At 36.2% G+C, this 22,200-nt stretch overlaps 1 protein-coding gene across 1 annotated transcript in view; it reads right to left on the bottom strand.

The window, feature by feature from the left end:
- Nucleotides 1-22,200, bottom strand: part of LOC136031226 (protein O-mannosyltransferase 1-like) — a 50,357-nt gene that overhangs the window by 18,467 nt on the left and 9,690 nt on the right. The window contains exons 6-12 of the mRNA XM_065710624.1: nt 21,928-22,102; nt 19,667-19,919; nt 15,487-15,611; nt 13,837-13,932; nt 11,327-11,456; nt 5,191-5,304; nt 314-467 (exon numbers count right to left, since the gene is read on the bottom strand). Of these exons, the coding sequence (XP_065566696.1) occupies nt 314-467; nt 5,191-5,304; nt 11,327-11,456; nt 13,837-13,932; nt 15,487-15,611; nt 19,667-19,919; nt 21,928-22,102 (1,047 nt within the window). The remainder of the gene's footprint in view (nt 1-313; nt 468-5,190; nt 5,305-11,326; nt 11,457-13,836; nt 13,933-15,486; nt 15,612-19,666; nt 19,920-21,927; nt 22,103-22,200) is intronic.

Below are 22,200 nucleotides of genomic sequence, written 5' to 3'. Positions count from 1 at the left end.
TGAGGAGAGAGCAATGAAATTAACAAAAATAATTCATATATAGCCTATTTTTTATGGGTATTACGACTCATATGTACAATGCAATATTCACCATCCTCAACAACAGCTTTTATTCTGATTTCAAATATCTCAGGTGAATGCAGCCATTTTTTCATGAGGATTTTATAACAGGCAACGAGACTGTTTTACCCGTATGCCTGAACCTGCCACAAATGAAGCTTATCTTTGGTTTCATTTAAATTCAAAAGGGTGGAAGATCAAGTTACCACTGGTAAAATATTTCCAGTAACTGAGAATAAAAGGAATTACTCACTACGTGTGTAACGATGCTCTTCAACATTCCAGTTATTGTCTTTATTGCTTAATTGTATATCACCAACAACTTCCTGTTGATGGAAACCCCAGTCTGGCAAAGTGCGGCCAGAATATGAAAGGGCAGCACTGGTGTTTACATGCACAAGGCGAACCTGAAAATGGAACAGAAAGAGTAAACAGATAATCAGATTATACAATAATTCAAGACATATGAAACATTTATATTTTTTCAATCTTCCATAACATTCAGAAAAAAAATTCCTTTGTTTGATTTGTTGTTTAGTGTCATAAATGAAATGACAGTTAAGGTCTTTTGCTAGCCTCTCGGGGAGGGGGGAGGTACCTTTTTGTTTTTAATTGTGCATAAAAATATATGCTGGATAAGAACTGGCGTAACGAGCCAATAGCTTCCATCCATTTTTTTTTAAATTTATGAGCAATAAAACGATGCTCCTAAAAAAAAAAAAAAAAAAAAAAAAAAAAAAAAAAAAAAAAAAAAAAAAAAAAAAACAAAAAAAACCGGAGATATGAACAGTGCCGCACCTATAAGCCCCAAACTGTAAAATTGGAAATTAACTGGAGCGCCCTTTTCCTCCAAAACTGAATTCATCTTAATCCTATGCGGTAAAATATTCTCAATGTTGACAAACAGTCTCCCGTTACTCCAGGAACTATCCAAATTTTACTCAAGATTGCCACAGGTAAATCACACCACAAATCGACCAGAAATCTCAGACTAAAAAAAAAAAAAAAAAAAAAAAAATATTGCGCTGTCTGAAAAGAACAAGCAAGTTTTCTGAAATACTTCCGACAGAGAATTTTATTTTATACTTTAAACTTTTATTTTAATTCAACTTATTTTAATTTGATTATTTAATTTTAACGAAAAGATCAAATATCCAGAAACCTTTTATTTAGACAGAGAAAAAGATTTCGTACAAAAACTCGTGTTTTCGAATGCCAACACAGCATACTTTTGAAGTTCTGTCATTTTTCTAATAAAATCTTCCTCTTTTGTGAACTGCCGAATCTGTGCATATATTGTGGCTTTTATCTGTTCAAACAACAGCTGAGGACATACTGAAATTAAGACAATTGAAACAGCCTTCCTCAATCAACAAAGCTTTGAAAAATTGCTTCATAAAAACATGCGTATGCAATAAATGAAGATATATACATAAATATGCGCATATATATATATATATATATATATATATATATATATATATATATATATATATATATATATATATATATATATATATATGCGAAGGTGAAAATATAATGTTCCCTCTCTCGACGAGTGGCTGATGCGAAATTTGGTATTACCTTGTTTCAGGTTAGATCTTGATTACCAATCGAACTGCATCCGAAACTATTCACGACCTCGACATTCCCCCCCCCCCCATACATTCATAAAACGAGAATTTGGTATCCATGCTGTTAGTAAAGGAAGATGCAGACCATTACATCTAATATTATAATAAATAAATTACGTATACAAAAAATTTTCACGCAAACAAGTTAAAGCTCCACTTTGAGCTTCCGACGAACAATTACCATTCATTTATGCCAGTATGAAATTCTCAACTCTCTCGTTAAATCATGTACCGTACGTTATGGTAGTACACAATTCATCCTCACTGTTACAAAAACGGACTTTCTCTTGATCGAAAGTAGAGTACCTTAGCTCCTTTTTCAAGCAAGTCTTTTCAGAGAATTCTTGATACTAGAATCCTTTTTTAAGACAAATGAACTACAGGCAGTGCTAGAGGGTGTCTCGTGGTATTTTAGATAGTCCTAAATCTCGTGCCAAATTTTTCGGTTCGTGCAGTTCAAATTACTAACGAATGAAATAATTTTTAATTAGAAAATCTTCATTGCTAGGATTACTTCGATTTCAACCAAAATCTGAGGCACTAGGGCTATAACTGATAGTAAATAAGGATACAATTACACTCTTTTATTTTATCAAGACCTGACGTTTTCACTACACAATAGTAACAATGACTCGAGTGAGCTAAAGATTCTTGCCAAACCACAGGTAAACCAAACTAAATTTACCAGAAGCCCTTTCTTCCACATACGCAAACTCTTGACATACAGCTTGCATGCTTTGTGAGACCCTCGTGATTTTGCCTCATCGCCAATTTTTGCCGTAAAATAGCCAAAAGCTATTTCTAAATAAAACTCACAAAATAAAAGTACTTATACTTGTCCTAAGTCTGGAAAAAAAATGCCACATATGCATAACACGAACTTAACAGAGACTGGTATAAGGAAAGGTTCCAGTTCATATATAAATACAAACTAAATGATACTAATCATGTATGCAAACAAGAACTCGGATTTCATGTCGGAATACGGTTCACTATATCCGAGTGACGAATAGCGTCCCGCTATAAAATCATTTTGAGCATAACTGGGCTAGTTTAAACGAGTGGGCTCCTGTCGTTAGTCTGATGTCATTGACCCCGGGATCAGCTGGAGAAGTTTCCAGTGAGAGCAATAGTGCATCCTAGAATTAGCAGCGGGCCCCGTGGAATGGTCCAAGCGACCATTCGTTTGGTATCGGAAAAACTTCGAGACGGTAGAAGCAAAATCACCACAATTTTGAAATAAGCATGGGGTTCAAATCCGAAATCAACACAAACTGTATTAAAAGTTGTTCCCACAATGATTGTTAAATAACACACTATATTATAATCAAACTATTGTACCCAATCAAGACTCAAATGTAGCCTACCGTATATTATAACAACTAAATAGTTCTAATAAAATCAAAAATAATTAGTAGCATACTTTCTACAGGTAAAGTAGAAACGACAAGCCGCGGCATGCAGAGACGAAACTTTTAGGTGGGATAAGCCACCCCAGGACTAAACGCCAAAAATTACAACAACAAAAATGTACAAACACAAAATTACTCTTTTTTTTAGAAAAAAGATTTTGTCAGAACATCAGACAAAAAGCAGAAACAGGTCGGCTTCTTTCACCAACACCCACATTTTATAGTTTCCTCCTTGATTTCTTGTAATATTTAGATAATTTGCCTGTTTTACGTTTTTTTTTCAAGTACCCTCCCCCTCCTTTGCAACGAATTCCTGTGTACGTGTCGTGACTAATCATACTTAGGTTGGAGTCCTTAAACTGTCTATATTCAAGTATGAACTCGATTGGCCCAATGAAATAAACAATTACCAGTTAACTGTTTGCTTAAGAAAATAAAATTCACACACAAAGAAAAAAAAACAAAAAAAACTAGCGACGAAAAAGATAAACAGACCACTTCAGAAACGTACCACAATTGACGTTTTGGGTGTTTTGGAAACTTATAGGATGTTTCTCTGGCGATTTGAGAACCTAACTTGAATTTTGTTCAAACATGGTCATGTCTAAAAAGCAATTTGTAACCTTTCCATGTTCTAGGCATTTATTCTGGATATGAACGTATTTTAGAATTACCGGCACTAAGAACCTAGAGACAAGAAGGGAACGACATAAAATCTAAGGTGACTTTAGTTGTGGACAAACCGCAGTTTGTATTTAAAAACGGTTTGTAGATTTCATCCTGAAATTTGGACTTTCTGTGTCGTTCTACAAGCCATCTTCACTTAATAATTCAGCATATTTTTAACCTAGCCAAAGTGGAGTTTGTGTTCACAAATCGTTTAGAACAAAAAAAAAGTCGAAGCTGGGTTTCCTTCATTAACAATATTTCCCAAAATATGGAACTCATTTGAGCCAAACATAGCTGTAGTAGTGCATATTTCATAACAAGACGATATTCCTGAGCATTTTTTTGATATTCCATCTGAACAAAACATACCCATCATATCAGTCTCATTAGCCAAAACCCAGCATCTCCACAGATTCCAGATCCACAGACGGCCAAGATTCCAGAGGGGTATCATCAGTTTACCCCAGCGAAACCAAGTATAACCATACTATAATCTCAAATTATTCGTCCGCAATACAACGGAGAGGCAAAGGCGGGAATAAAACGGCTTTGGGGCAACCTATCGACAGAATCCAGAATCTTCATCAATTTCTCCCGCTATAAAATGAAAATAAAAATCACCATTTTGCAATTATCTCAAAAATTTGAAAAATGTTATTAGCAACGCAAAATCAGGGTTACTAATATTATTTCAAAAGGATAGTTGTAATTGATGCACCATCTACCTTTGGAAATAAGCAAGATAGCTGAACATGGCGCCAGGACATCGTGGGATTCGGTCTTTCCTGGTCATATGTGGAAAAGCTAGATGACATGCTAAGTGCATTTTAAATTATAATGTACAACTACCCAGAGTCCAACAATAATTCATAGTCAGTCACTATGCAGGTCAAGCAGCGGAATAGAAGGGAACTGTCAACCAAACTCCTTGTTTTATGCAACAGCCAGGAATTATAAGACTAACATGACGTGATAAATAACCCCCTTAACCCCCTTTCCTGGAGACGAAAATAATTCTAAATTCATACCATTTTCGAAATCTTACAGGAAGAATATTAAAGTCGATAATCCTGAGGTGGTGCACTGAGACTGATATCTGCTCGGCAATACGAGACCAAGAGTTCGATCTCATCTGCAGCAACCCAACACAGGGTCCACAATTTAGTGCCGGTTATGGGATTATGCAAACCAGTCTCAATAGTGATCCAAACAAGAAGAAGAAGAAGAAAGGATATTAAAGATTAAGCTTTAGCAATTTGATGGGTTTTTATTGAGAAGCAAACATCAGCTATGGTGACATGTCAAAAAGGCAGGCTTGTCTAGAAATATAATTTTAAATTTAATCCCATTTTTAAAAACCTTAAAAGAAGAAAAGTTCTAAAGCATCCCAAATTATGGATTAAGAATGATCTTACAATGGATTCAAGAGCATGCCAAATGTCTCCAACTTCGTTTTTATTGACGATGTCGACACGCCACAAAATTTGTGGATCCATAGACACATTATAATTGATGTAACAGCTGATCTCCTGAAAGGAAAGAAATACTCAGTAACAACCAGAAATGCTCATAAGGATAAAGACTGACAATAGTAGCTCGTGAACTAACGCAAGATAAAGGCAAACATTCAAAAGCTCCAATCTTACAGGAGAGCAAGACATAGTTTAGAAGCATTCTTCCTTGGGACCTTAATGCGGTCGGGTCCGTTTGAAATTTATTTTCTCGAAGTCAAAATAATGACAATCAATTGAACTAAAAAAAAAACAAGGTGTTCCCATTGCATCCTTTGTTGGTCCCTATTTGAATTTGGTTATTTGAAGGGATTCAGACAAACGATCCATACCTTTAGATTCAACATAAACGCTTTACACAAAGGATGGAGGGTCCAGTTTACCACTTTAGATAATTTGTTCCCTTCTAGCACAAAATAGTCAATTAGTTACATGATTTTTTTCATTAGTAAAATTTAATCATTTTTAATAATAAATCTATTTTAGGAAGCCAGGATAGGAATATCAGTAGTAAATTAATTACTCCCAAACCACACTGTATAGGGATATGTTATTTGAGTGACATCATATTAAATAACATGCTGTGCGAAAGAAATTGGTTCCATCCCAAGATCAAGGACTCCATTGAATGAAAGATTATGATCGTTAGATCTCATTTTAGGGATGACAGATGATAGGTAGGGCGTATGCCAACATTTTTTTCGCCAAGGTTTTTTAAGCTAAAAAAAGGTTTTAGTAATGTTATTTTGGGGTGCTGAATCCAAATATGAATTTTTCTGTATAAGAACAATTCATATGAATTGTTCTGAAAATATATTCTTTTCTAGACACAGCACTATCATCAACAATTAATTTTACAGTTAAATCGATCTATATATCAATGAAGTATGATGATATATTAACTAGTTCCTGTATTTTATCTATTAGTATTATGGTTTGCCGCAAATTATAAAGTAATTCCAATAAAATAACTATACTTACAAAAATAACAGAAGAAACTGTGTTACTGTGCTACACATATAATAAATGTAACATGAGATTTTACATATTTTTATAGTGCAATTGTAGCATATACCCAATAGTAATGTCCGTTTTTAACTAGTGCTTCTCTCTGACGACTAACTCCAGTTAGTTTCAGAAAAATCCAGTGGAGTTTTAGCATCTGCCTGGCGGGCAATGGCGTGAGGGGTTACGCTGAAGTTGATTAGCTGGAGGGTTCTCACCGTGGTAGTTAAGTGGATGTGTCTCAGAAATAATATTTTTGATCAGGATATAGTTTTCATAAAATAAAAAAAAATGTGTCATATAGGTTGATGTGCTTTTATTGTGGCTACATTTTAGAATTATGAAAATGACTTCTGGTTTAAATAGAAGAAGTTGTGTGAATCATCCCAATAGGTTTTGCTACGTATGTGGAGAGTTCAATTTTCAAGAAAACAGGAAGCCTATTGCTAACTTTGTAAAGAAAACAAACCTTGGGTATTTTGGCGTCAAACTTGGTGACCAGAACAAGACATGGGCACCACCTACAGTCAGCATAACCTTTTAGGAACATTTACAACAGTGGACTATAAGGAAAAGAAAATGTCTCAAGTTTGAATGGTTTAGAGAGAACCTAAAAACCATATTGATGAGTGCTATTTCTGTATCGTAAATGTTAATGGAGTAAATAGAAAGAATCGCAGAAAGTGGTATTATCCTGATTCATCCTCTGTAAGACGACCAGTGACTCCCGATGACGCGATACCGATACCAGCATTTCATCAGCTACCAGAGTTCAGTGAGGAAGAATAATACTCCTTCAATGATTCTTCCGATAACCATAATGAAGATGACTGTGATTATGAGGGAGTTTCATCCTTTCCACAACGTTTTAACCAAGACGAGTTGAATGACCTCGTTAGAGATCTCAATCTGTCAAACGAAGCTTTAGCATTTCGCTTCTAGATTGCATGACAAAATTAACTGGAGCAAAGGAAACAAATCATACTTTATCGCAAAAGAGAAAAGAATTTCTTACGCTTTTTCAATCAAGATCACAATCCTGTACTCTATGATGCTATTAAAGACCTTCTAGAAGAAATGGGCATTCTAAAATATTCTGTGAATGACAGACGCTTATTCATTGACAGCTCCACGTGAAGTATAAAATATGTTCTTTGCACCATGGCAACAAATTTGGGTCCATATCAATTGCTCACTAGACGAAAATGAAAGAGGAATACGAGTTTTGGAGCAGTTTTGGAGCACTCTGAGCATCAGAGAGTCATTTGTGTAGAATTTAAGATGGTAAATTTTCTTCTTGTCCAGCAAAGTGGCAACGCAAAATTAGCTTGTTTCTTGTGTGTTTGTGGCAGTAAGAACAAGAAAAACCAGTGGGTAAAAAGGAGTGACTTTATAGAGACAAAACAGTTCTTGGGAAAAGGATATCATTAATGAACCTTTAGTTGAACGAGAAAAAATCCTCCTCTCTTAACTGCGTATTAAGCTGGGACCACACTGCCTCATGTGACCACAGAGAAGATTAAAGCTGGGTTTTTCGATGGACAAAAACAAGACAACTCATGGAATATCCTGTATTTGTAAATTCCATAAATGAAGCTAAGCGAAAAGGATAGACGTCATTTGTTTAATTTTATTGGGAAATTGAAAAACAAAAAACTATGTTTCTATGAAGGATTGTTACCAAGGAATATTACACATGTGATGGCGGATTATTCCTAAAGTTAGAAAAGAGAATGTTTCAACAAAGTACAATCAACAATGTCACACAAAAGAAGCCTCCGTAGTTTCAAGTATTGTTCGTGCATTATCAACTTCTTAAGATTAACATGTGACTGTGCATTTAGTTTAGTTTCTCCAACGATTTTATGTTGTTTTTTTTTATTGTCTGTAAAATAAAAATAATGTTTAAAAACATTGTTTATTTTTTCCAGATGATACTCAGTTTTCATTTAAAATAGTATGTCTTGCGTCGCATCACATTCCTGTATCCTAAAAATTTGAGCTCCTAGCCAATAACTTGTACCATATTTGAATTCAGCTCCTTAAATGCCTATACAATAAACACCAAAATCCGCGGCAACAAAACCAGCGTTGCCCAGTGAATTAACAGAGTCAAATTTTAAATGAGTAACATATCTAAGACAGAACTTGATCAGATAAAGAAAGACCAACATTTTTTTCTTTATTTTTATAAATGCTTTTTAAACAAGAGCTAAGAGCTCATATGGCAGTTGTGACGAGGCAAGAAGAGCTACGAGCCAAGAGCTCATATGGTATGAGCTCTAACAAAATTCTAAGAATCAATAGATTGATTTAAAAGGAAAGAAAGAGGCTTAATGCCGGTTAGGATTTAAAATAAAAGCAGGATTTAAAATAAAAGCTCTGAGTCAGGATATCCTTCTAAATATCAAAATTCATTAAGATCCGATCACCCACTCGTAAGTTAAAAATACCCAATTTCTTCTATTTTTTCTTCTCCCTTTAGCCCCCCAGATGGTCGAATCTGGGAAAACGACTTTATCAAGTCAATTTGTGCAGCTCCCTGACACGCCTACCACTTTTCATCGTCCTAGCACGTCCAGAAACACCAAACTCGCCAAATCACTGAACCCCTCCCCCAACTCCTACAAAGAGAGCGAATCCAGTACGTTTATGTCAATCACGTATCAGAACAGTTGCTTATTCTATCCACCAAGCTTCATCCCGATTCCTCCACTCCAAGTGTTTTCCAAGATCCCCCCTCCAAATCCCCCCAATGTCAAAAGATCTGGTCGGGATTTGAAATAAGAGCTCTAAAGCATGAATTCCTTCTAAATATCAAATTTCGTTAAGATCCGATCACCTATTCGTAAGATAAAAATACCCCAATTTTCACATTTTCCAAGAATTCCTGTTTCCCCCTCCAACTCCCCCCAATGTCATAGGATCTGGTCGGACTTTAAAATTAGATCTGGTTATCCTTTCTTAAGTTACAAATACCTCAATTTTCAAAATTACCCCCCCCCCCCCAACTCCACCAAAGAGAGCAGATCCGGTCCGGGTATGTCAGTCACGTATCTTAGACAGGTTTTTATTCTTCCCATCCAGTTTCGTCCTGATCTCCAATGACTCCAATTAAATTGAGATTTAAAATAAGAGATCTGAGTTACGAGGTCCTTCTAAATATGAAGTTTCATGAAGACCCGATCACTCCTTCGTAAGTTAAAAATACGTCATTTTTTCTCATTTTTCATAATTAACCCCCCGCACCAATAGAGCGAATCTGTTCCAATTATGTAAATCTCTTATCTAAGACTTCTGCTTATTTTTCCCACCAATTTTCGTCCCTATCCCTCCAATCTAAGCGTTTTCCATGATTTTAGGTTCCCCCACCCCAAACTCCCCCCAATGTCACCAGATCCGTTCAGGATTTAAAATAAGAACTTTGAGACACGATATCCTTCTAAATATTAAATTTCATTCAGATCCAATCACCCATTCGTAAGTTAAAAGTACCTCATTTTTTCTAATTTTTCAGAATTAACACCCCCCCCCCCCAGCTACCCCAAAGAGACTGGACCCGTTCCAGTGATTGCAATCATACATCTAGCACTTGTACTTATTTTTCCCACCAAGTTTCATCCCGAACCCTCCACTCTAAGTGTTTTCCAAGATTTTAGGTTCCCCCTCCCAGTCCCCCCCCCCCAATGTCACCAGGTCCGGTAGGGATTTAAAATAAGACCTCTGAGACACGATATCCTTCTAAATATCAAGTTTCATTGAGATCTGATCACCCGTTCGTAAGTTAAAAATACCTCATTTTTTCTAATTTTTCAGAATTACCCCCCCCCCCCAACTACCCCAAAGAGAGGAGGATCCGTTCCGGTTATGTCAATCATGTATCTAGGACTTGTCCTTATTTTTTCCACCAAGTTTCATCCCGATCCCTCCACTCTAAGTGCTTTCCAAGATTTTAGGTTTCCCCCTCCCAACTCCCCCCCCCCCCAATGTCACCAGGTTCGGTCGGGATTTAAAATAAGAGCTCTGAGACACGATATCCTTCTAAATATCAAGTTTCATTGAGATCCGATCACCCGTTCGTAAGTTAAAAATGCCTCATTTTTACTAATTTTCAAAATTAACCCCTCTCCCCCCAACTACCCCAAAGAGAGCGGATCCGTTCCGGTTATGTCAATCATGTATCTAGGACTTGTGCTTATTTTTCCCATCAAGTTTCATCCCGATCCCTCCACTCTTAAGTGTTTTCCAAGATTTTAGGTTTCCCCCTCCCAACTCCCCCCCCCCCCCAATGTCACCAGGTCCGGTCGGGATTTAAAATAAGACCTTTGAGACACGATATCCTTCTAAATATCAAGTTTCATTGAGATTCGATTACCCGTTCATAAGTTAAAAATGCCTCATTTTTTCTAATCTTTCAGAATTAACCCCCTCCCCCCCCCCCAACTACCCCAAAGAGAGCAGATCCGTTCCGGTTATGTGAATTATGTATCTAGGACTTGTACTTATTTTTCCCGCCAAGTTTCATCCCGATCCCTCCACTCTAAGTGTTTTCCAAGATTTTAGGTTTTCCCCCTCCTAACTCCTCCCCAATGTCACCAGATCAGGTCAAGATTTAAAATAACACCTCTGTAATACGATATCCTTCGAAACATCAAATTTCATTGAGATCTGATCAACCGTTCGTAAGTTAAAATACTTCTATTTTTCTATTTTTCGAATTAACGGGCCCCCCACTCCCCCCCCCCCAGATGGTCAAATCGGGTAAACGACTATTTCTAATTTAAGCTGGTCGGGTCCCTGATACGCCTGCCAAATTTCACCGTCCTAAATTACCTGGAAGTGCCTAAAGTAGCAAAACCGGGACCGACAGAATTTGCGATTGCTATATGTCACTTGGTTAATACCAAGTGCCATAAAAATATGACAAATACACTTGAACTCAGAATTGTTTCTGAGCCAAGATTTATTTCCAGCTCTAAAAGATTATGGTCAGATAAAGGACAATATTAATGCATAGTAAACAAAAAGAGTATACCTGTTTTGTAGCAGTAAGCGGTGCAGCAACGTTATGTGTATTTAATGGTCTTCCACTTAAACCATGCACCAATTGAATAATGTCACCATGTTTTATTCTGTCTAAAGGTGCTGAAACCATGATGTCATCTCTAAAATTAGGGAATTCATATTAAATTAAGAACGAAATAAGAGCTTAGTTTGCAAATAAATAGATTTAAATTAACGTAAAATCCCTGTTTATTGCTTTGTTTTTAGTTCAGCGTTTTTACAGCCGACAAATAAGATATTTTGGCTAAATTTTGACTGTTTTATTATTTTTTTAAGCGTCAGATATTTCAAGGATCCTCTAATTACCGAACACATTTAGACTGTGTAAACCTACGCTGTCATTCTAGGGAAAAAGCTGAAAGTGCCAAGTTGCACATGTATGTTATAGATGACTTTTGAAATCTACCATCAGCATGACTTTTTCAAAGTGGAAGTTGAATTGTTAGGTTAGCAGTTGCTTCGATCTGGAATCAAAGGTTAAGCAGGGTCGTTTCTTATCCCCACTCATATGATTGTTTTGATGGTCTTTGCACCAAAGTATCCAGCAACAGCTACGAGGAAACATGGTATGAAATGAGAACGTAGAACTCACTTAGACATGAATTACGCGGTGAACGGCGTTTAATCCCCCCCCCCCCCACGTGGAAAATAAGGCTTTCCAAATTTGAGAATTTTATTTCAGTTTTTTCTGTAGGGGGAAGGAATTTTTGTACTCGTGCATTATACGCCACTCACTCACGTTTACGCTGTGTAAATCTCGAGAACAAACAGGTTTCTTCGTTAGTTCCTTTCTTCGTTAGTTTCTTCGTTAACTGTGCTTGTTTTGAGTTTGAATCAGTTACTTATTGTAATTTCTACTCGTTTTGGGTTTAAACTATTTATTGATGGGAATTTGTGGTAGTTTTACCCTAGAAAAATTATTTGAATTTATTTCTACTCATTTTTGGCTTAACGAGGCTCTTTACTATTCTTTGACAAACTTGTTTTGTAGAAAAAGCTTTTTTAGATTAATTTCTGTTCATTTTTTATTGACCTAGTCTTTTTCACAGAAAATTTTTCTTTATATCATCTGTTTTTTTTTCTATAAGACTCCATAGTTTTAAGTTGAAAGAAACTAAGGAAGAAACCAGTTTTTTCTCGATTTTTACACAGTGTAAACTTGAGTTAGCGACGTATAACACATAAGTACCAAAAAATTCCTTCTCTCTACGGAAAATAAAAAACTCAAATAAAACCATCAAATTTGGTAAGCTTTATTTTCCATGGGGGGAGGGTATTTACCTGGGGGTATTTCCCGCCAGGGAGGGGGGTATTTTCGGGGGGTAAACCCCAGGGGGGGAGGGTAAACGCCTAGAACCCGATTATACATATGATTTGAGTGACCTAGATAAAAAAAAACTGGGTACATCGTGTCCTTTGGAAATCTTGAAGGTCCAGAGTGCGAGAAAGGGATTGACATTTAATGGCAAGGATACTAAATTGCGGAAATTTGGAACAAATGAGAAGTGAAGAGGTAATGTTAGGCAATAAGAAGATGAACCGGGTAGATAGCTTCATTTACCTATGTAGTATTATTAGTAAGTGTGAATGCAGTGGAAAGGTAAAAGCAAAAAAGCCAAGGCACAGGTGTGTCTCTTTTCTTTTTATTTTGCAGTCAGAAGAAGTTTGGAAGAATAGGAAGACACCTCTTTGCCCTTAGATTAAGATATTAGAAACCACGGTAGCGATAGCCGTCAAGTGTATTTCTGATACATGTGCCTTAAGGAATATATGCACCAGGACGTCCTCTTATGCGGTGGGAAGAGGTCACAAGGAAGGACTTAGAGGAAATAAGAACTTCATGAAAAGTCCTAAGGATACTTTGAACCAACTGAAGTGGAGGAACGTGCGCACCTGTGTTGACCTAAGGCAGTGTGGTGGGATGAGTTGTTAGCAGTAGTAGTTGCATGATACCTGCCAAAAGGTTAGTCTTCACTCTCATCGGGCCAAATCAACAGCCAGGTCAACATTTTCTTCTACTAATAGAAAAATCTAGATGAGAAAACAGTAAATTCTTTCATTTTTGTATGGTTTTAGGAAGCGATAAAGATTATACAGTTTAAGATAAGCATACTACTAAAGATATGAGTTAAAGACTTTTTTGTATCGGACTTCGTGTCTGAACTGCAGAAAAAAAAATCTTTTTTTCGGAAAAAACCTTCTTTTCTGAAAAAAAAGTCTTTTTTTTCTTTTTTTTTTATGTGAATTTATATAAGATAGTCTCCACACCAATGAAAAACTTGGCTTATTAGGCATAATGCTTATTAGGTTATACGATACCTTCAAATAAATTATTTCATAATAAAGATAAAATAAAGACTCTCCTCGTCAAATATTTTAAATGCCTGAAGGCATTATCATTAAATATTTTCCCAATAAGATAGAAAGTTTGTCCGAAAACAGGCTGATAAAAACACAAAGGAAAAATAAAAGACAATGTACCTTTCTGGTCTCTTGACAATCCACCAGTTGTTAACATCTTTATGTCCGTAACATGTTACTTGTTGTTGATGGGATGATCCACGGCCATCTGAGTACCTAAAGATTGTCTCGATTTAACAAAGGAAAGCCAATTACAGAATAGACACGATACTGAAGCAAACACATTTTAAAATCTTTAGGGTGGAAAATTGTGTCAGGGGACGCTATCTGGGTATCGAAGTATGACGATATGACGTTCCAAAACATTTTTTTAGCCTTATGTGATGTTTTGTAAGTTATCATTTAATTTTTTAAAATTATTTCTGGTGAAAATATTCCTCCATATAGCCTCCATATTCCCTAAATAGTTATGGGCGAAAAAAGTTAATCGTTAATTACAATCGCTAGTATTTGCTGTAAATAATCTTAATCACAATATGTGTAAATCTTGGATATATATACATCCCGATATCTCAAAGTTTTTTTTTATTTTCCCCACAAATTTAAATATGCACGGTTCATTTACTATACTGAAAAAAATATAAAAAAAAATATATAAATATTTACTTATACTGAAAAAAAAAACAAAAAAAAACAGACACTCAATTTCTGATGGTAAGAAACCAGTCATTTGGTGAAAAAAAAAAAAAAAAAAAAAAAAAAAAAAAAAAAAAAAAAACTTGTTTGGCTTACGTATTTGAGCATAGACAATGTGCTGTGACACTTTTTTTTTAAAACCAAACCTTCTTCATTAAAATCTCATTATATATTACGAGGCCAAATCTCCGTTACCATTTTCGGCATTAAGTTTTTCTTTATAAGTTTCCCTCTGGATGTTAAAAGCAAAATTTTCAATCATGTACTTTGGCACTGAAACACAGAATATTTAAAATTAGACTTCCAAAAAACCCTAACAGCTGTCATCATTTTCTACGATAATAAATCAAGATAATGGGTATTGATTATACAGAAAATGTTTATACACAAAAACGGAAAACATCGCAAGAACTGAAGCAAGAAAAAGATACAGATAAAGAGGATGCATGAGCTTAAGGCCTCTACGACTGCACCAGTGCCAAAATAGGCAAGATCATAATATATGAAAGACCGACGACCCCCCCCCCATGCAATGAAAACAAACAACAGATGTTTCCCATTGTAGAAATGAATAAACAAAGGATAGTAAATCTTGAAATATTCTCTTTCTTGAGTGAATGAAAAGAAGGAAAGATAAGAGCTACTTATAGCCCTTCTTAAAAAAAGTAAAAGCTTTCCATTTTTAAACTAGAAAATACTACAAAACAGACTAAAGTGAAGCAGTTTAAATTAAACCCAAGTCATTGGCTCAACAATTAACCTTATTTGAGTTCAGCAAAGCCACATGGACAGGTTTCTATTTATCTCCCTCTACACTACCATCACCATCTTCTCTTAATAGAATAAATAGGTATATTCTAAGTAACTGCTGTAAAGTAAAAATTTCGGCTCAAAAATTACACAATAAATGACACTGAAGAAAAGAAGGGGTATCCCAAACTATTCCTTAAGTTTCGCTGACTGCATATAAAGCCAATTAGCTTCCAGCATAAAAAGCCAAAATTCAAGGCTTTACAAAAAAAGAAAAGACTGACAAAGTAACAAGCTACAAATTATGTACAGTACTACATTTACTTAATAGGATATTTGCCATCGTGTGAGTGAAGCCAACATGGGTTTCCGTGAGTATGCCTGAGAGTGACTTGAGATCCATGAACTACTTCCAATGGTTGCCCTGACACAATTGAAGCTAGTCCTCCCTGAAATTAAAAAATTGTCAGCTGGGGCAAAAGAAAAAAGAGAGTAATAGACCAATGTATTAAGTCAAAATTCTTGCATGTAGCTCTGTTTAGTCTTTTTCATTTGTTTGGTAAGATTGATGACAGTCATTGAGCTTAGTAAACTAGAAACTAGTCAATATGAGGGGAAACTAATAAACTAGCCTAATTCTGTGCATTTTTTTTTTACTTATTCTCATAAGAAAATAAACAATAATTATTCTTACTGAAATTTACTAAAAAGAAATGAATGGAGATTATATTAGAGTAAACGTTTATCAGCTATAGGGGGCAAAGGATAACAGCTTTAGTTATAGGTAATTTCAAACAGCAACACTCCATTATGTTACGTATTTGGAATCTATACAGTGAAATAGGCTAAGAATAATTTTCTGGGAAATACTTCCATCGAAAGTTATAAAAAATACGAGCTTTAAAAGAAATTAACATTGGAATTCAAGGAAGGCAATTTTAACCACCAAGAAAAATACAAGTTAAATAAAAAAAAATACAAAGTAGGCTAATACTTCTCGTTTCGATTCTAAATGCACAACATTTTAGGGGTCGTTGCCATTTTAAATTTTAAAGCTACTCCATAATAACCCGCTTCAAATAAGGATGGAGGGGGTCATCTCCTACAGGTAATGCAATTAGCTTTCCCAAGCAGCTAATACACATTCATCTTACCAAAAAATTCACCACATGCTTAGTTTTTTTTTGTTTTTTTTTAAAGAAAGATTTGTAGTGTCGCCAAGACATAAGTCGGCTAAATACTGCACACAATCAGATAAGGAACTTTTTTGAATGCCTAAAGGAGGGCTGAGCCCTGAGTCACAGTGACGTCACTGAATATCAGTGATATTCACAGTAGCTCCAATTGAGAGGAGGAGAGAAGCTGTGTCCCGTGAGATTAAAATAAAAAACTTTCTTGGGATATCTTCACTGAAGAATACCTTTTTGGGTATTTTTATATATATAAACAAATTTACCCCTTCTTAGATATTAAGAAATTCATTGTGCCCCCACCCACCATATTTTCGTGAATTGATGCCATCGGACATTCATACATATTATATTACTAATCACAAGATACCAAGAATCACAAGAATCACATATTATATTACTAATCATGTTCAGAATCACAAGATACCAAGTTTGTTTTCATATCCTTCTCGTGGCAAAAACTTGCCTCGCTTGCTAATCTAATCGCCAGTATCTCCCGTTCGACATGCAATTTTCTGTGCAAGATAGTTAAAGGGGTGAAATGGCAATGGTTGAAAAATTTCCCTTTTCAGCTATGGGTCCTTAGGCGGTGCAATGTCGAGATCATTTTTCTTTGTACAGAGTCAACCTAATGATAAAAAATCGACTTCATGGCACTGGGCTTGGAGCAGAGTTCACCCCAGCAGATGCGAGTCTGAGTATTAAATTGTGATTCCCACCATTATGGTTCGGAACTACACCTTTACTTCACAGAGGGTATTATGATATGTAGAATTATTATAAATTTAACTCTAAACTCGCCATAGTTTCCTTAGCAATGACAGACTCAATTAGAGCGCCTCCAGTCATCCTGCACTAACATTGCATCCACTAAAATTACGAATTCATGATTACAAGCCACACCTCCCAGAGACCAACTTCTTGTTTAAAATTTCAAACTCCACGAGCCCAAGAATTTACTATTTGGATCTTGTTTTCTCTTCTTTCTTTCAAGTGTTAAGACTAATTACTGTACCCCGCAATTTGTCACATTTTTTTAAACAGTTCGTGTTTACGAACTGTTAAAAATTGATCACCCTTCATTCCCGGAAAAATTTTTCAAATATTTCCGGAACAGAGTATCTTACACGGGTATTGTAGCTTAATATGCCCTCTTTTATTCCAGTTCTGCATGACACAAGGTTACATTCTTATACTTAATGGCACAAAAAGTAGAGAGGTGAGGAAGGAGACATCATGAGCACCAGCAGGAAATTTCCCAGGAGGGGAAGGGGGCGATTGCTAGCAGTAATTTTGTTTTTAATTCAAACCCCTGTTGATTTCCATGGGAGACACTCCCATAAAAAAAAGGTTTGTATGAAGAACTCGCTTTGTAGGCCATGGAAATGATGATCCTATAATTCATTTTTGATATTTCAGACCCTCTCCCTTCAAACAAATATTTGGAGGGGTATACTTTTAGGGATGATTATCATTCCTGAAACGTTGTTACACAATTATCAAACCTGAATGTAAAAAAGAGGGTTGAAGGAGGGAGTAGTAGCCTCGTTCAAATTCAAAGGAGCCTAGGACCAAACGAGTCGTAAGTTAACAAGATAGTTAAGAAAGATCACTATCAATAAAAGCCGAAGCTCTAAAAAGCAAGAGCTAAGAGCTTGTATGACACTTGTGACGAGCGATCGGATCCGGTCCAGTTATAGTCAATCACGCATCTAAAACTTGTGCTTGTTCTCGAACTCGCCTAAGCACTAGAAATCCCCCCAACTCCCCCAAAGAGATAGGATCTGTTCCGGTTATGTCAATCATGTATCTAGAACTTGTGCTTATTCTTCCCATCAAGTTTCATCCCGATCTCTCCACTTTAAGCGTTTTCCAAGATTTCCGTTTTCCCCCTCCACCCCAATGTCTCCGGATCCGTTCCGACTTAAAAATGAAACATCTGAGACATGACATATTTCTATATATAAAGTTTCATCAAGATCCGATCACCCATTCGTGAGGTAAACATGCCTCAATTTTCACGATTTCCTCTCCCTCCAGCCCCCCCCAGATGGTCGAATCGGGGAAACGACTGTTATCAAGTCAATTTGTGCAGGTACCTGACACGCCTACCAATTTTCATCGTCTTAGCACGTCCAGAAGCACCGAACTCGCCGAAGCACTTGAAATCCACCTCCCCCAAAGAGAGCGGATCCGGTCCGGTTATGTTAATCACGTATATAAGGCTTGTGCATATTCTTCCCACCAAGTTTTATCCCGATCTCTCCACTGTAAGCGTTTTCCAAGATCTCCCCTCCCCCTTCCAGTTTCCCCCTTCAAAAAGCTTTGAGACACAAGGTCCTTCTAAATATCAAAATTCATTAAGATCCGATCACCTATTCGTAAGTAAAATATACCTCATTTTTTCTAAGTTTTCCAAATTAACCGTCCTCCCCCCCCCCCAGGTGGTCAAATCGGGGAGGCGACTATTTCTAATTTAATCTGGTCCGGTCCCTAATACACCTGCCAACTTTCAGCGATCGCTATATTGATCACGTATCTGGTTTCGGATCTTCAGCTCTAGACCAGCAAGCTACCCTTAGGAACAACAATTATTTGTTTTATCGGCAAATTCGATTCTCCTCAAATATCTCGTTCGCTTGCTCCCCCCCCCCCAGATGGTCGAATCGGGGAAGCGACTTTTTCTAATTTAATCTGGTCTGGTTCCTGATACGCCTGTCAACTGTCATTGTCCGAGCTTATCTGGAAGTGCCCGAACTAGCAAAACCGGGACCGACAGACAGAAATAGCGATCGCTATATGGCACTTAGTAAATACCAAGCGTCAAAACGAATTTTGATTAAAATATATGCAGCGATAAAATCTATTGTGTATGCTGATTCTAGATATGTAGGATGTACTAATGTTAAAGGTACTCATCAAAAGCGGTTAATTTCTTTTCTCAATTCTTATTTTAGGAATAAATTGCACCAGTCGCATACATCATATTGATTTCAAACAGAGTGGAGAGCTTGTCAACATTCAAAAAACAGGGAAATTATAAGAGTAAATAAAAAATTATGCAGGAAGTACAAGCAGGCAATAAGTTAAGAACCAAAAACCCTTTCCCACTCCCTGTGCAGGTACTTGTATGATACTAAACTATCTTTGACAATCAAGAAAATATAATCTCTTCCTGCTGTAACACACAATACAAAAAAAACTACACACAATTAAAAATGAAAACATGCAAATAAAGAACAAAAGCATAAGGGAAAAGGCAACAAAGAAAACAGAGGTCTAAAAGAGACAAAAGGATAAGGAGGAGCGCTTACTTCTAAACTGGCTTGGAATGCACTAGACATAGCAGAGTCATGCGGTCCAGCATTAGTCAAAATGCTTAAATGAACATAGAAAACTGCCAAATAAATAAAAGATGGAATCAGAGAAAAAGCAAGTCCACGAGTAATTATGTGCTTCCATAACAAAGGCCGAGAAATGTCTTTTCGGGCAAGAACTCGAACCCAAAATTCGTGACCGACCAAAGCAGCGCCAAGTGCAAGTGAATAGAATCCAACGTACTTCACACTACAAAAACAAAATAAGCAGCTAAACATAAACACAAAAAGCAGACTAAAGTTACATAACAAATACATAGGTTTTATTATAATCCAGTTATGCAGAAGGCAGCTTTTATTATAATCCAGTTATGCAGAAGGCAGCGAGCACACACAACCAATAACAAAATGAGTGCATCAGTCCTTGGTATAACACCTAATTAAGCTTAATTTCGTGGTAGTCAGTTGAGTTAAGAGCAGTCTGTGGCAATTTTAACCAAAATTAAGACAAGAATTTGACAACAAATGTACACCAAAAACTATTTTGATACATGCTGTACATAAATAGCTTTTCCTGGAGTTTCTGAATACTTAGAGCGATGTCAATAAAACATAACCCTCATCCTAAAACTAAGCATGTCTGAGGAGCCTAGAAATTCAAGATAGGGACAGGTTTGCACTCACACCCAAAGAATTACTAGTCGTAGTAAGTCAGGAGGGAGGTCATTCGAAAAGAAATTATAAAGTTCTAGTGCTCTTTCCCTAAGTTCAAGAACCGATTTTGTACCACAAAACAAATTCTGAGACGGTTAATTACATAGCCTTCCAGTTTCAGAGGCCTTACTATCACACAGTGGGGTTTTTGTTTCTATACATTATAAAACCAGTACAATTATAGAACTTATTACACATTCATCACAGTACGCATATGCACGATTACTAACGGTTTCACTGTGTTGCATAGTTAGACACTAACTATTGTTCTAAGGGTAGGAATGTCAGTAGACCTTTTTGTGGGAGGGGGGGAGTGCTTGAAGCTCCAAAAAGTACTTTTATAGGAGTAATGCATGTAGGTTTTCCCAGGAAGTATTTCACGGGCACTTGGATTGATGGCTTTACCCCTTAAAACTCCCTCATTTGGAAGTGCATATTTGAACTCAGCGTGTACTATGGATGTTGAGAGGGTAAAACCTCATCTCTGGCTGCAAAATGTTTTAAGTAAAATAAAGTATCGCATTCATATGCTTACCACTCCGACGTTTAGAAGGGCAACCCCAAGGAAGCGCCCCCCTCCCTTTGAAAAATATGAACATCCTGACCTGGAAAATCATTTTTGGCGTTCTCTTTCTCATCGCTGAAAATATAAAAAAATGCAACAAACCTTTTCAGGGTGAATTACACTTTCAAGCATTGTTATGCAAAAGTTAAACTTTAGCGTAGAGTGTCGGTCAAGGGAACGGCAGCCTCACTCATGAACGCTGAATGATATTAAAACGGAGAGAAATTAATAAATACATTAAACTTAAGTGACGTCAAAACTTAAAAGGATCATAGGTTTCATAGCCCAACAGATCAAAGGACCCGAGTGTAAAAAAAAGAATTGCTTGATGATAACAGGTAGACTTTTTACAGTTGTTTACAAAATTTACAAATATTCTTTTGGTTGCAAGAAAATGTTTTTACTCAAAGAAATTATATCGGACTAGGCCTAGGAAACCTCTCTTTAGTGTGACAACATCGGCTTCTTTCAGCGTAGAAAAAAAAGTAACATAAAATATTAAGGTATACCTTAAATTAAATCACTAAAGTTCCTATTTTAACAAACTTATATTTGAAACAAAAGTTCTAAAAATGTTGCCTACTATAGCAAGCAGTGATTCGCCAACCCCCGTATTAGACTTTCATTTTGCTAAAAGTTACAGATTAGATACCATGATAAAACTTTCAAAACCCTACAAAGTGTTTTAACCACTTTAAGCCTGTTCCCTACCCCTAGAAGTTTTTGTGATTTTGCTAACAGCTCATTACCTTTTCAATAACATTTGCCAATTTTTGGCTATTACAATAAACCATTCAAAACACTACAAGAGGGAGATTTATTCCTTAAAGAAGAACGGAGAAAGAAAGTGCTTGAAAGGCAATACACAACAACAAAGACATCACAAATCTAATAAAAGGGATAAGAAAACAAACCAAAAACTGAAACTCAAATACTAAAAAGTAATAAAACAGGAGGCTAAATAAGTAAGAATACTAACCAATTAGCACAAGTAAGAAGTGCAACGCCAGACGATAGCCAAAACCACCATCCAAAAGAAAAATCCTTAGTACTATTTTGTCGGAACCTCAAAATGCACATAATTCCAGACAGAGAAAAAAACATCAAAATTGACTCCATCAACATAAAATGAGACTGAGTTACAAGGGAGTTGTCTAAATAAAGAAAAAAAAATTATGAGAAAACACTAGTTCCAACGCGGAATAGTAGGAATAATGACAATAATAACAAATATAAAAACAATAATAACTTA

This window comes from Artemia franciscana, chromosome 9 (assembly GCF_032884065.1).
Source record: "Artemia franciscana chromosome 9, ASM3288406v1, whole genome shotgun sequence".
Classification (NCBI taxonomy): Eukaryota; Metazoa; Arthropoda; class Branchiopoda; order Anostraca; family Artemiidae; genus Artemia; species Artemia franciscana.
The sequence above is the reverse complement of the archived record's forward strand: the minus strand, read 5'-3'. Positions and strand labels throughout refer to the sequence as shown.